At 54.0% G+C, this 14,679-nt stretch overlaps 5 protein-coding genes across 5 annotated transcripts; all 5 read left to right on the top strand.

Moving 5' to 3' along the window:
* Window positions 1–324: 324 nt before the first annotated feature.
* On the top strand, window positions 325–3,006 carry B0T15DRAFT_541026 (TAP-like protein-domain-containing protein). The gene is made up of 3 exons (XM_062869826.1): window positions 325–409; window positions 477–1,657; window positions 1,757–3,006. The coding sequence occupies exons 2-3, from the start codon at window positions 758–760 to the stop codon at window positions 2,669–2,671; spliced, it is 1,815 nt and encodes a 604-aa protein (XP_062719492.1). The 5' UTR covers window positions 325–409; window positions 477–757; the 3' UTR covers window positions 2,672–3,006.
* B0T15DRAFT_541030 (uncharacterized protein) lies at window positions 3,007–4,542 on the top strand. Its single transcript, XM_062869827.1, has 4 exons — window positions 3,007–3,092; window positions 3,150–3,234; window positions 3,283–3,446; window positions 3,504–4,542. Exons 1-4 carry the CDS (start codon window positions 3,032–3,034, stop codon window positions 4,520–4,522), a joined length of 1,329 nt encoding a protein of 442 aa, XP_062719493.1. The 5' UTR covers window positions 3,007–3,031; the 3' UTR covers window positions 4,523–4,542.
* Window positions 4,543–6,340: 1,798 nt separating this feature from the next.
* On the top strand, window positions 6,341–7,463 carry B0T15DRAFT_282738 (uncharacterized protein). Its single transcript, XM_062863601.1, has 3 exons — window positions 6,341–6,688; window positions 6,748–7,103; window positions 7,158–7,463. The coding sequence occupies exons 1-3, from the start codon at window positions 6,414–6,416 to the stop codon at window positions 7,367–7,369; spliced, it is 843 nt and encodes a 280-aa protein (XP_062719494.1). The 5' UTR covers window positions 6,341–6,413; the 3' UTR covers window positions 7,370–7,463.
* Window positions 7,464–7,631: 168 nt separating this feature from the next.
* On the top strand, window positions 7,632–10,554 carry B0T15DRAFT_496245 (uncharacterized protein; the record flags this gene model as incomplete). Its single annotated transcript, XM_062867166.1, has 4 exons — window positions 7,632–8,682; window positions 8,754–8,807; window positions 8,877–9,021; window positions 9,087–10,554. 4 exons carry the CDS (start codon window positions 7,632–7,634, stop codon window positions 10,552–10,554), a joined length of 2,718 nt encoding a protein of 905 aa, XP_062719495.1.
* An 830-nt stretch (window positions 10,555–11,384) lies between these two features.
* On the top strand, window positions 11,385–12,986 carry B0T15DRAFT_504885 (uncharacterized protein). The gene is made up of 3 exons (XM_062867510.1): window positions 11,385–12,047; window positions 12,139–12,318; window positions 12,435–12,986. Exons 1-3 carry the CDS (start codon window positions 11,679–11,681, stop codon window positions 12,810–12,812), a joined length of 927 nt encoding a protein of 308 aa, XP_062719496.1. The 5' UTR covers window positions 11,385–11,678; the 3' UTR covers window positions 12,813–12,986.
* Window positions 12,987–14,679: the final 1,693 nt, after the last annotated feature.

The raw sequence follows: 14,679 nt of genomic DNA on the forward strand, positions 1-14,679 counted from the left end.
TGTTAGTCTGTGTTGCGAGCACAGGAGGAGTTGCCCGTGAGTGAAGTAGGTGTTACTAGTCGACGAATTGCCGTGGGGATGTCGACTATTTCGAGGGAGTTGAAGCCGCCTGTCATTACTACATTGTTGAGGCGGAGCAGCAAGAGCAGGATACGCATCAATCTCGGTAGAAGGTTAAATCGTGGCCGGTGGCGGTGTAAATCTTGGCCCCCAAGTGCACATGTGTGCTTGTTTTGCTGAAACTGCTTGGCTCGGCTCCAGCCAAGACACTTGTGAGCAGGATCGCGAACCCTGTCCATGCCTGCATGCAGCATTAAAACTCAACGTTACACAACGCTTTGAGCCTCATTTGCCTCGGCGACGTATCGGGGACCTCAACCCCGGCAAGCTCTGGCATTGGGTACCGCTTGTATGGGTCCATAATGTCCATTAACCTTCACGTACAAGTTCGGCTGACGCAATCCACGTCTCTCAAGATGGCTGAGCGCAGTTCGAAGGATTCGAAAGTTCGAAACAGACGACAATGGGCAATGGAGTGACGCGTACATCAACGGGTCAGCCTACGATAGGCACTTTATGCATTACGCTCTTGGACTGATCACGGTTCTTTAAAACGGAGGTCACGCTGCCGTCGTCGAGATGAATATCCTGATCGAGACACGCTCACTCCTCGCTCATCAACAGGGTCTCAGAGAGACCTGAACATCACCTACCTACCTTACCTACTACTGTTCTCCTCCCGTCCGACACCGCCACCATGCGGTCCTCATCTCCCTCGTGGACGCTCTGGTCCATGACTCTCCTCCTCTCGGCATCCTCATCCGCCTTCCATCCCCTCCAGACCCGGCAGGTGGGCGACACCTCCTTCAACTGGACGGCCATCACGCCCACTCCAGACCTTCAATACCACTCTTGCTATGGCGGAGCCTTTAAGTGCGCTCGGCTGCAGCTTCCCCTGGACTACTCCAAGGCTGGCCCACCTGGAAAGCCCTACCTCAACAGCACCCAGCAGCAACAGCACGCCGCCATCGCCATCGTCACCCTCCCGGCCACGGTCCCGCCCACAGACCCGTCCTACGCCGGTCCCGTGCTCATCAACCCAGGCGGCCCCAGCGGCTCCGGCACGAACATGGCGCTGGCGGCGGGCCCAATGATCCAGCAGCTGCTCGACGTGCCGGGCAAGCGGCACTACGACATCGTGGGCTTCGACCCGCGCGGCGTGTCGCTAAGCACGCCCAGCGCGTCATGCTACGCGACAGAGTTCGACCGGTCCGCCAACGCGCTGCAGCAGCGGGGGTTGCCCAGCGTGCTGACCGACCAGGGCCTGTGGGTGCACTTTGAGGCGAGCCGTGCGCTGAGCCGGTTGTGCAAGGAGACGACCGGGGAGAATGGCGTCTTTCGGCATATGTCGACGGCTAGTGTGGCCAGGGATATGTTGGAGATTGTGGAGGGGTTGCATAAGCTGCGGAAGGGGGCTATGACGAATGGGAATGAGACGAGCAAGCGGTGTGGTGAGGATGGGGAGGTGCCGAGGCTGCAGTACCTTGGTCTCTCCTACGGCACGTACCTGGGCAATACCTTTGCGTCGATGTTTCCCGACCGGGTCGGGAGGATGGCGATTGATGGGGTTGTTGACGCGGATGATTACACTGCCGGGGTGAGTTGAAGACGGTCCCTTTTCTTGTTCTTGTTCTTGTATGACTGGGGAGTGCTAATCCAGATCTTTCTCTTTTTTTTTTTATTTTTTATTTTGCAGACCTGGCAGAAGAACATGATAGACTCGGAAGCCGAGCTGGACATCTTCTACAACCTCTGCTTCGACGCCGGCGACGCATGCCCGCTCCGCAACAGCCAGGACACCAGCGCGGCCGACATCCGCACCCGTGTCATCACGCTGATCCAGCGCCTCAGAGAATCCCCGGTTGCCGCAGTGCACAACGGCCGCGTGCACATCGTCTCGTCCCTCATCGTCGCGGAAACCATCCGGCAGGCCATGTACACACCCATCACGAGCTTCGCGCCTCTCGCGCAGACGCTGGCCGACTCCCTCTCCGGCAACTTCACGCGCATCCTGTCCAACCCCGGCGTGGTGGGCGCCACCGCGCGCCCCAACGTCTGCACCGAACCGGAGCGGACCTCGCCGCCGCAGAAGTACACCTTCTCCAACGAGGTCACGTCGGGCGTCGTCTGCGGCGACTCCCAAGCCTCGGCCGGCACGCGCGACTTCGCCTGGGCCCAGGCGACCGTGCCCGCCCTGCTCAACCAGTCCGCCACCGTCGGCGAGGGCTGGGCCCGCATCCCGCTCGCCTGCGTCGACTGGCCCTTCACCCCGGCCTACGCGTTCCGCGGGCCCTTCGGCAGTCCCGCCCCGCCCCGGAGCAATGGTACTAGTAGTGGCAGAGCGCCATTGCTGATCCTCTCGAGCAGGACGGATCCCGCGACTCCGCTGGTGAATGCCTTTGCGCTGTCGCGTCTGCACGGCGGGTCGTCGGTTGTAGTGCAGGAGAACGCTGGCCACACGGCGCTGTTCTCTTCGGTCAGCACCTGCATGTACGGGATTCTGCGGGAGTACTTTGCCTCGGGCACCGTCCCGGCCAATGGGACCGTTTGTGAGGCGGACTGTGCGCCGGCGATCCCGTACAAGGAGTGTCCTGGTTTGCCTCAGATGTAGGGGGCGACGAGGTGATGTTACTGGTGGTATTCTAGTAAGAAGGGGAGGTTATTTGGGGGCAGCTGCTAAGGGTTTGGACGTGTGGAAAGGGATTGACGGTGGAATGGGCCCGAGAGGGGGAACTTAATTTATTCTGTACTCTTTTGGGCGGCCTGCAGCCTGCGAGGCGGGTTTGACGACCAATAGGGTCCTAAACACTCTTTCCGCCGCCCCTTCCTCGGTCGAGTGACGGGAGTATGTCAGTGGGAGTGAGGCTTCGGCCGTCTCAATGGCCCATTCGTGTAAAACCCCCTCTTCTAAGCTGTCCCTCCTTTTCCTTCTGTCCATTGGTGCCAAGGTAGAACCGACAAAGCCCACGATATGAGCATCCAAGCTTGTAAGAACTGTCCAAACTTGGAGGTGTACACGCCAAACTTAAATGGTAATGAGAACCCCTGATATGGGCGTCGTAGATTTTGGCTTACCACGTCTACTTCAGGGCACGAGAATAGGTGGCAATCCCAGTCAGTGCGATGTGACGAACTACAGACAAGCACCGAGACAAAACACCCTTTGACCATCATGTACGCTCATTCACCTCCATTTCACATGACGCACGCTGAGAGTCATAGTTTCGCTCAGGCGGACGCTGTTCGCGAATGCGAAAGTTGCAAGAAGACCTTCGAAGACCGGTTTGGGATTTACAAGTTCTGGTGGACTAATTGGGCCCGTCGTTCGAACGGATACTATGGCTGCGAAGAGCACGGAGACGAGGAAAACCAGCTCAAGACATACAGTATGTCGACTTGCGTAGGAAGTGGCGCGCATCGAGCTAACACTTGCTTTTCCAAAGACACATGGTTTCGTTTCTTGGTCAAGATGACTGAGCCGGCTCCTGGCTCACGCAAAATCGCATACCACTGGCTCAAGTGGAATGTGTTCACTCACTGGGTGTCGAAAACGAAGCAGACGTTTCTCATTGCGTTCGATCCGAAGGATTTTGTCAAGAAGGTCATTCTTTCGATAACACTCCCAGCACCACTGGACCTATCCCAGGAGCCGCCTACGGTGAGGTGTATCTATGAGGATCCATACTGGGTCCATGTCCCGATTCTGGAACAAGTTGCCGACAGTCAAGACGTCGCCGTGTGGAAAATCCGCGACTTAGTCCGCACCCGAGAAAAGAGCCGACCCGATGTCGCCGCGCCGAATCCCGACTACGAACGGGACCACGACATCGCCCGCCACGCCATCCACGTCTCTGAGACGGTCGAATTGTCCACCAAGACGTTGGATCATATACTATACATGCACAAAGACTTTGCGAGACGCCATCTTCCCGAGCCAAAGCCAGGCGAGGTCTCGAGCTATCATCAGATCGACAAGCAGCTGTGGTTTCTCGAGCACACGATGCACAGCCTGAAAGCTCGATCAGTATCAAACAAGGATCGTCTCCTCAACGAGATCCAGCTTGCTTTCAATATTGTGTCGCAGTACGACTCGCAGACGTCCGTTTTGATTGGGCGGGCGACGCAGTACGACAGCTATTCGATGCGGACCGTGGCCTTCTTGACGCTTGCCTTTCTTCCCGCTACCTTTATCTCGGCCGTGTTCAGCATGTCGTTTTTCGATATTGACGACGACATGAACTGGCGAGTCTCGGCAAAGATCTGGATGTACTTTGCCATTGCTGGACCAGTGACAATCGTGGCCGTGTCGGTATGGCTTTTTTGGCAAAAGCTGATTCCTGCGGAACGAGTCGCCTACGCCGAAATCAGCGATCGGGGTCGAGTCGATAGTGGGAGAGGCAGCATCCGTGGGCCTTGGAACGGATCAAAGTTTGCACATGCGCCATATAGTTTCCAAGTTTAGTGTCGCGTTCAATCCAATGTTTTTTGTTCATGTCCTACACCTTTGCTGAGAATGTTGTGTGCCTTTCCCACAATCCAAACTATACAGAATGCTGCTCCCTCCCGATATCCCACGGTAGCTCCAACCCATCCAAAGCCACCCTGAGAATGTCATATCTTGAATAGCCCGCAAGCTCGATATGCCAGTCCGCCTCGTCTACCCCCGGAACATGGTCGGCAATGATCCTTCCGACCCTTGTCTTGCCATGATCCGGATGCCCGTCAAAGCCGGACTGACGTGCCCGTTCGACATAGACAGGATCCACCGTGACTCCCCTGGAAACGGCGGCCCTCGTAGATCCCGTGGTAGCATTGTGCACAACTAACACACCAAAATCAGTGGGCCGAGCAAGCTGGTCAATCTGGATAAAGTTCTCGATGGCCGCGACAATGATGGTTCCTATCTCCTTTCTCCTAAGAATCTCCTGATGCTCGTCAGAGTGCAGAGCTTTCAAAACGTTGCTGATGCGGTTATAAGCTCCGAGAGCCCCGGCTTTGTTGTACGGTTGCTCGCCCACTTCTGAGCTGATGGGGAGGGTGAGTAAGTGGACTTGTACGCCATGAGGGGCTCGGGATCGGAATGTCTCGAGAAGGAGTTCTTTTTTGAACTCGTTGTTTGTTGGTACCACTAGCAGAACGGCCTCGCCGTAGCTGGGGTATTTGTGGGGTTCAAATGGGGGAAATTGGGTACTGGGACTGGTGGCTCGATGGTTTCTGTGCCTCGAACGTCGGGTGCCATGTTGCGGGTCGTCAGTTTCCTCGCGCAGCAAACTTGGATGATGATGCAGTCGACGTGGGCGGCATCGAGCCTTGCTCGAGGGTCATCCCTGGCAAAGAGGGAGTATTGTTTGCTGGTTGGCTCTCTCGAGTTCACAGGTTGCGAAACCAAAGGGCGACTAAAAGTAACGATAGACACAAATGGACGTTGAACTGCTTTTGGGAAGTGCCGAGTTGTCCTCAACATGGCCGAAAATCACTCAATCGATGGCCGGTTCACTGGCTCCGACTCAATTTTATTTTAGAGGGTCGAAGGTCCCCTGTATGATTGAGGCCTCATGTCGCTCGGGATTTCAGGCACTGCCACTTCACACATGACTGGACGTTATACGGAATCCAATGAGGCGGGGGTTGCGGGATAGAGGCCAATGACTGCGCCACATCAGACCACTCAGAACGATTGTCCTTTCCATTTGTCTTGCTTCAGCGTTCAGACGGGAAATTCCAGTTGCTCTTCCAGTAAAACTCCTGGAGAAAATGGGGATAACGACAATAATTGTTGTGCATCTAGGTAGTATCTTACCTTAGGCTGGAAAGTAACATGGAGTGCTGTTATTCTTGAGCAATGTGATTCCTTGGTTCGGGTGGGACATTGTTCACAGATCATATTGGGCACGATCATTGGGTGGACTGGTCCTGGTACAGTACGTACCACGAAGCAAGGCTTGAGATAAGCGTCGGGGGCATATCTGTCTAGGTGTTCACCTCTCAGGCTGGGTGCATTCGGCCCAGAGAAAAGACGCTGCTTCGCCTTCATAAGTCATGATAGTGAGGAAAAGACTGTACGCAGGAGTGACATGTATACATTCAGAGTTCCATGGCAATCTAAGGCATTTGTCTGGTATACTGTAAGTCCCTTTTGTTTTTCTGAGACACTTGCGCAGATATGTATGCAGTATGCATGCAAGAGCCGCATAGCTAATTGGTGGCAGACACATCCACGTCAACTGTACCGAACTTCTGTACCTACTTCGGCAAATGCAAGCACTACAATGCGTCTCCCCTCCATCGGCTCCCCGGCGCCTCCGAGCCCGAAGTTGCACGAGCCTGATCGGTTCCCTTGCCAGCATTGTTAAATGCGAGACTGTGTTTCCCCCAAACCCGATGGACTAAGTGGGACTGGGAGAGCGACAGCCGCGAACGACAGTAATCGACCACGAACGATGCACCGTATTACCAGGACGGCGACGCGGTCTCTGTGGAAGAATAGTACCCGGTTCGTGAATACCTTCCTGGCTGTGATTGGCCAGAGACGACGGATAACATCCCTGTTGCGGCAATTGTGGGATTTTGAACGTCCGTTTCCCGCGGGCATTGAGGTCCTCTACAATCCGCCGAACGCTGTCGTCGAGTAAGTGCAATTCACCTAACGCGCATTGTCTTGACCAGCACTGATTTCTGTCCATGAAGCATCATCTTTGTCCACGGCTTGACCGGCGATCGGATCAAGACGTGGACCGCTCATGGGGCGTCTGAGCCATGGCCCAAAACGCTCCTTCCAGAAAAGATTCCGAACGCACGCATTCTCACGGTAGGCTATGACGCAAATGTCGTGGGGTTGTTTGGCGCTGTGTCGCAAAATTCGATTGGCAACCATGCAGAGAACCTTCTCAGTCACGTTGCGTCCAAAATAGACGGAAAGGTAAAAGCCCGTGTCACGTTTCACACGTCCCCAGCATCGGTCACTGCGCTGACGCTGACATTGGTAGAACAATCGGCCGGTCTTCTTCGTTTGCCACAGCTTGGGTGGTCTGGTCTGTCAAGAGGTATGGCCACCAATCTGCCCTCCCCCGTGAACGTGCCCGCTGATGTTTCCTCAGGCTCTGAACCAGTCAGCCAGGAATCCGCATTCACACCTCCGAGATGTCCTTCGATTGACCCAAGGCATCGCTTTCCTCGGGACACCGCATTCCGGGGCAAGTCTTGCTACGCTTGCGACGCTTTCGGCCTCGCCCCTTGGGATTTTCAAGTTGGCAAACGTCAGGATTCTGGACTCCCTCAAAGGGGATTCCGAAGTGCTAGTGGAGATTAGGAGAGAGTTTCACAATATTTTGCGTTTGAGAAACGAGCAACAGAATGGCAAAGCACCACGCATCGAGGTGACTTGCTTCCACGAGGAACTACCTATCTCTTCGATCCTCCCGGTGAGTCTACTCCAGCTTTCTCCCACTGCCTAACCAGCCCCTGTATGGCGGAGACTTACGGCAGAGATGATGCAGATTCGTGTGGTACCGGCTCACCTTGCTCGTATTTGGGGGCACACTTTCATCGGAATCCGCGCCAATCATATCAACATGGCCAAGTTTGCCACGGCTGAGAGCCCTGGGTTTCACAGCTTGTGCGCAGAGCTCAAACGGTGGATCAAGAAGACGAGCCAACCGAACGGCAACCCACGAGAACGTCAAGGACTAGAACAAGCGACTGCGGTGGGACCCGTGTCGTGGGGATGGGGGTCTGACGTTCCAGCACAGTATCCCATGGGATATTCCACCCAGGCAATCAGCCCGCCACCCGAGAAGACAGACCCGGATCTCTCGTCCTTTTCAGTTGCCATTTTTTGCGCTTTTGCAGAAGAGGCAGATGCCGTCGAGAAGCAATTTGACCGGCACTGGGACTACGAGCGCATCAACTCGATGATTGACCACACCGATACTAACGCCTACTCGTTCGGCAGAATCGGAAACCACAACGTCGTTCTGGTACACCTCGGAGGCAAGGGGAAGATTCCGACGGCTCCTGCTGCAAAAAGCTGCCGGAATACCTTCCCCAATGCCAAGCTCTTTCTCGTTGTGGGCGTCTGTGGTGCCGTCAATCAAAACCGTGGTCGGCGTGTTGCGTTGGGCGATGTCATTATCAGTAAGGGCGTCGTGGAATACGACCTCAACAGGCAATACGATGGGTACTTTGAGCTCAAGGACGAGTCCAAGCACCGGCTTCACGTTGACCTCGAGGGCACTCTCGATAAGTTCCAAACCGACCAAGGAAGGCGCACCCTGGAAGACACGACGGCCAAGCACCTGGACGGCAACTTGAAGAAGAAACCGCCCAACAACGATGGGCTGAGCCACTCCTCCCCAGCTGTTCACATTGGCTGGGTCGCATCTGGAAACTCGGTTTTCAAATCAAAAGAGAAGCGCGATGAAATTGTACGGCTATACGATCAAGTCATCGGGTTTGAAATGGAAGGTGCTGCAGTCTGGCACCAGGGACGTGCATGCTTGGTTGTCAAGGGCGTGAGCGACCACGCCGACATCGACAAGACCAAGGACTGGCAACCGTATGCGGCGGCGGCGGCAGCAGCATGCGCAAAGGCCATCCTGGGTTATTGGAAGCCGCGCCGTCAAGGTGAGTTCAATCATTTGAAGTCCAGCTTTCGCCTGGTAACGTGGGCTGATGCTACAACTACTTACATATAGTACTTGCCGGAAACTCTGACGCGAACTCGAAGCACCAACCCCAGGGACCATGGTGTAAGTAAAAAAAGAACCCAGTCCTGACGAAACGGAATGACGTGCCGTGGCTAACGATGCCTGGTTTAGTCACGGTTGCTTACCCCGAGAACCAACATTTCACACGTCGGAAAACAGTGGACGCTAAACTCGACACCATGATCCGCGAGTTCGCTCAACAAGAAAAACGCAAAGGCTATACCAGGATTGCCCTCCACGGCGGTCCCGGCGTCGGGTTAGTTCTTTACCCTTGTTGACTCTTCTTTTTGCAGGTGAACAATGCCACTGAGGACCGGTCAGAAAGTCGCAGATCGTACTGGACTTGGCATACGGACTCCATCGGAACAGGCCAGATATTTCCATCTTCTGGGTTGCGGCAGCCAGCCGCGAGAAATTTCGACAATCCTTCGTCTCGATTGCGAATACATGCAACATTCCTGGCAAAGACGCCCTACGGTCGGTCAAGAAATGGCTGGAGAAAGAGCATCGCAGACCGTGGTTGATGATCGTTGACAATGCCGATAACGAGTCCTTGTTCTACCGGACCGAGCAACATTCGGGAAATAAGAGCCCGGTTGATTCTGCTGCCTTCGAAGACGTGTTGAACCAGGAGAGACCTTTGGTGTCATACATTCCTAACTGCCCTCAGGGCGCCATTGTCTTCACCACTCGATTCAAGGGTCTGGGAATCAGGCTCACCAACAACCCGAATGGGAGCAGCTGCATCCCGGTTGAACGGCTGGATGCAGACGAATCCATCCGCATGCTGCGTGCCGAGCTGGGCGACATCGACGCTGAGGAACATGAACTGAAGGATCTTGCCAATCGCTTGGACAACATACCCTTTGCCATGATCCAAGCAACTTCGTTCATCAAGAAGAACGGCATCAAGTCCATTGGACAATTTCTGCAGGACCTCGACGGAGCCGGCGATGACGATCTCTTGACTTTACTGAGCGAAGGTGTCGACACGTGGGGCCGAGACGAAGACGCCCCTCGATCTATCGTGAAAATGTATCTTTTGTCCTTACGCGAAGTCCGGCACCGCGACCGCTTTGCATGGGATTGTCTAACGCTCATGAGCCTCTTCGACCGGGAAGACATTCCTAGGGAGTTCGTTACTATATACAGTAAGAGGCGACTGCAAAAGGAGTCGACGGGCCTGGACGTCTCACGGAGTCTGGGTGTCCTCATGGACTTTTCTCTTATCAGACCGGACCGTTTGGATGAGTACGACATGCACCGACTCCAGCAGATACTCACCCAGCGGTGGTTGGATAAGCAGGGGCCCGAGACAAGACGCGCATTCGAGCGAGACGCCATTCTGACCATGCTAGAGGCATTTCCAATCAGCTGCTACGAGAAACCCAACCGACCCAAGTACAGCCGATATCTGCCGCATGTGCGTGCAGTCGTGGGGCTCGAGGGAACCCAGTCCGAGGAGGAAAAGCGGGCAAAGGTTTCGCTTTGCGTGCGGGCTGCCATGTTATTGCTCTACCAGCGCCAATGGGAAGGCGGGGCCAAGTTTCTGGAAGAGGCCGTTCCACTACGACAGGAAGTCATGGGCGAAGAGTTGGGCCGGTATCCCGCAGCTAGAAGCCTGGCTGCCATGTACGAGTTGCTCATTGAGGAAGAAAAGTCAGGCTGGAAAAACAAGAAGTACAAGGACAGGAGCAAGTCGAAAGTCATTAGCGGACCCGAGGTGTTGAAAAAACACATGCCAGAGGATATGATTGCCCGAGCAGCGGCGGAAACAGAGAGAGAATAAGGGGTAGGAACAGAGAAACAGCACAGGATCGAGGCACGGAAACACGGCGAAGCAACAAGGGGGGCCAGACGGACGTCAGGAGTAATTAACTTATTTATCACCTAATGAAACATATCACTTTATGTACCTAGACTCGAACTTGCTCTTGAAGTTATTCGTTCACCGTCAACTTCCTAGTATCCGAGCTGCTGCATCTTCTATCAAATCTCGTACGCTACACTAAGCCGTCGTCTTCGAGGTCTGGTATCGCGAAGTAATGGCCAAGCTCCTAATCGCAAATTGACACCAACTGAAGAGCAAACATTGCTCTAGAGGATCATTTTGCTAGATGAACGCGGCCCTTTCTCCGTCGTTACCGTTCGTACGAAGGATGGCCGACCTCCTGCTTTAGAAACGCGTACCTGACGCATTAGTCGGACACCTTTGGGTCTTGCGATTTACTTTATTCTGAGTAGTTAACACTCCTACTAGTTGAGAAATCGATGGTGTACAATACAACGGATGTGGACTCGAATGCATTGATCATACCTTACACAGGTACCTCTTGTAGCATCAGCTACATCTTTTGCATCCTCGCAACCCTTTTTTGAACGAGATTGGTCGTTACGTCCTTCGTCGGCGCGAAAGTTGAAACTGACTTACACGTGTAGACTCCGTCTCGGTGCTAATGTTCCCATCGGCCCCGGGACCCACCCGGACCGGCGTAATGTTGCCTCGGCGAGCTTGTTTCGGAAAGTGGGCACTTTTCGCCTGAAACTTCTTGGCGGACTTGGCGGGTGAGTTGGAGATTCGACGTCGATCGGTGACCTTCGAAGTGTAAAATCGAGTTAACCTTATCCAACATTGGCATACGTCACATCCGGCAGGATTCAGTGGGGCTTGGTGCTCCTGCTTAGAACTGCGGCTGACTTAGGTCCATCTTGGCGGAGGAAGAGCATACAAAGTAGTACGGACATTACTAAGCCAGCGCGTCCCGCGGGACACGGTCATGCTCGAGTCAACGACTCAACATGTATATGAGCAAGCTCTGGAGCCATCAAAGACATGACGGAAGCTTCATTTTCTCAACAAGCTCTCGACTCCCCTTCTTACCTAGGTGAACATACAGACATCCATCCATCAAAATGCCTCTCCGCATCGCCGTCGTACCCGCCTCCACCAAGGCCGGCCGGGAAACAATCCGCCAGCTGCTCGCGGCCGAAAGCAAGCCCCTTGTCCGCGCCATCTACCGAGATCCATCCAAAGCTCCCGCCGACTTCACCCAAAACCCTAATTTCGAAGCTGTCAAGGGCGACGTGGGAGCCGGTGCAGGTCTCGACTTCAGCAGCGCCGACGCGGTTTTCTACATCCCGCCTCCGACCTATGACGGGACGAATCAGGGGGAATGGGCGACCCGGTGTGCGACCAACGTGAAGAAAGCCATCCAGGACGCCCCGACCATCAAGCGGGTGCTCCTCTTTTCGGCTCTGGGCGCGCAGCATGACCATAGCATTGTACGTTGCGCACACTTGAAGTGGAATCTGTGGTTTGTGTACTACTACTAGTAGTATCGGTGCTAACAGGATGGGAAAATCAAAATTTTAGGGCGTTCTGCACTTGAATCACATATCCGAGACAACTCTCAGGGATGCCGCGCAGGAAGTCATCATGGTCCGGCCGGGCTTCTTCTACGACGAGTTCGCGCATGCACTCGAGGAAGCGCGTGCTGGTGATCCGCCTGCCTTCCACTCGTGGATCACGCCTGTCGACCACAAGATACCGATGGTGAGTACTACCTATTTTACCCCCTTATATATATCGTCCATTCCCCCCCCCCCCCCCCCCCCCGTTTCTGCGGACTGTTACTGACTTGACTTATCATCTCGCTCTCGCTTATCTAGGTGAGCCTGAAAGATATCGCAAAGTTCTGCGCAAACGCCCTCCTTGTCGGGTCCGGCAAGCCTAGTACTAGTAGTCCGCACCTCTTCAAGCTCTTTGGTCCGCGGCACTACAGCGCGCTGGACGTCAAGGAGGCGGTCGAACAGGCCATGGGAGGGAAGCCCGTGGAGCTCAAGTCGGTGGAGAGGGACCAGCTTGCTGGGTTCTTTGGCCAGCAGATTCCCCAGGCGCATGTGCAGGAGTTTGTGGACATGGTGACGGCCGTGCTGCCTGACGGGGTTATCGAGGGCGACTTTGAATATGACGAGAACACGGTGAGGGGGGGGGTAGAGTTGGGGGACGCCCTGCGCGAGCTGGCGGCGAAGGGGACGGGCAAGTGAGGGCTTCTGTACAGGTAGTTTGGCTGGGTGATGTATCCGGAGTTGAATCACAGCTTAACCTGCAACTACTAGTAGTAGATTAGTGAGTAGTAGATACGGAAAGGGTTACTATCTGCTTTCCGTTCCGATTATCTCCTGAACACCTCAGATATCCCAAAAGATCGCCAATTACTGAAAACATAATGTTAAATGTCCCACGCAGAAAATAAAATAAAATAAAACAAAATAGATCACCACCGTCTACACCCCCATCCCTCAATCCCTATAAACTCCCCTACCACCAACTGGCGGGGGAATAAACCTTAACCTTGCCAGTTTATATAACGCCTTAAAGACGGACCGATACGAATCGACTATGCCAAAGAAGCTATATTGGCGCGCCTTACGTACGCTGGTGGTAATAGGCGCGTCGCCGACGACGGCCGAGTTCGAGAAGGCGAAGATACGGGTGCGGTAGCGCTCGTCGAAGGGATTCAGGACTAGACTGTACTATATGGCAAGTCTTTGCTAGGCTTCTTAGATATATGCCTATTGCGACCACTTGACTACGGTGAAGGTTGAGCGGAGGGCTATTTATGGGCTGTATCTTCCTAGTAGAACAGTTTATGTTAGAATTGAGTTCAGTTCCGTTCAGTTGTTATATTATCCAAAAGTTGCCCTTATCAGCCCCCGGCCGCCCCTAACACCCCTTGCCGCTTTTGCTTAGATCCCGTTAGAGGCTGCTTAGGACCGCTTAGGAGAGCATTTGGAAATGGCTTAGGACATGCTTAGGTCCTGTTAGGGGCTGCTCAGGAGCGCTTAGGAGAACAATCGAAAACGGCGTGGGACAAGGCGGTGCTCTGCAAGTCGGTAGAGTCGAGAGAGAGTTTATAAAAGGAATAACGTACATTATCAGCGAGCGGAACACTCTCCACTACTCTATAACAACTACTCTTAATTGCAATGCAACAACACTAAGAACTAACTATAATTACATCAGAAACAGATGAATCAGACCCTTCTGCACCCTCCTAGCAAGTGCGGGCATTATGGCCAGGCTTTCTACATACACTATAGCACCGAACCTTCGTATAACCCCCCCTAGCACCACTACCATCCAGCTATGTTTCTTGCATTGCCTCCCCACCTACAGCCCCCTGGCCTACCACCTCCTATGCCTCCTATACAGTAAGTGATCCTCTAAGCCGTACTGTTACAAACCAACCATATAACCCGACCTGGTGGGGCCATGCAGTCGACAAGGTTACCAATCAAGGAGCACAAGGCAACAAGGTGCCCCACATGGACGCCGATGGACGACAGCGTCCAGAAGCGTCCGTATAGACGCTTGAGAACGCTGGCGAGCACCAGCGACTATGGACGCCCATGGACAACGGCGTGCGCAGGCGTCCATAAAAAATAGCTAGTATATAGTCATTCGTTCTGGAGGACTCTGGGAGTTCTCTAGTGAGCAATATAAGCAATAGCCTCTACCTATTGTGCAGATATTGCGGCAAGCATTGTTATGAACCCTTTGGCTTCACCGAGACCTATAGTCCGACCAGCAGATACCTTCAACCAGCGAACCCTTTCAGAGGCAGGACTGCCTGTGGTTTCGTCATACGTATATGTGTTTTTTTTAGCTCTCCGGCGCTTGCTTAGTACTCGTTAGCCTTATAGAGCAAAGACACCTCTGCCTGAAGGAGGGCCACCTGGTGGATTATAGCCATTGTACCCTTGGTAAGCTGGTCTATAGCAGCTAACATTGAAGTTAAGGAGCTATTTTGATGGTTGGCAATGCGAGTCTTAATAAGCGTTGACTATAACTTGGCTTCTCGAGAGTTGTATAGTGTCTGGAAGACTATGACGGTGGAACGCACCGACCATG

This window comes from Chaetomium strumarium (assembly GCF_033439665.1).
Source record: "Chaetomium strumarium strain CBS 333.67 chromosome Unknown B0T15scaffold_6, whole genome shotgun sequence".
Classification (NCBI taxonomy): Eukaryota; Fungi; Ascomycota; class Sordariomycetes; order Sordariales; family Chaetomiaceae; genus Chaetomium; species Chaetomium strumarium.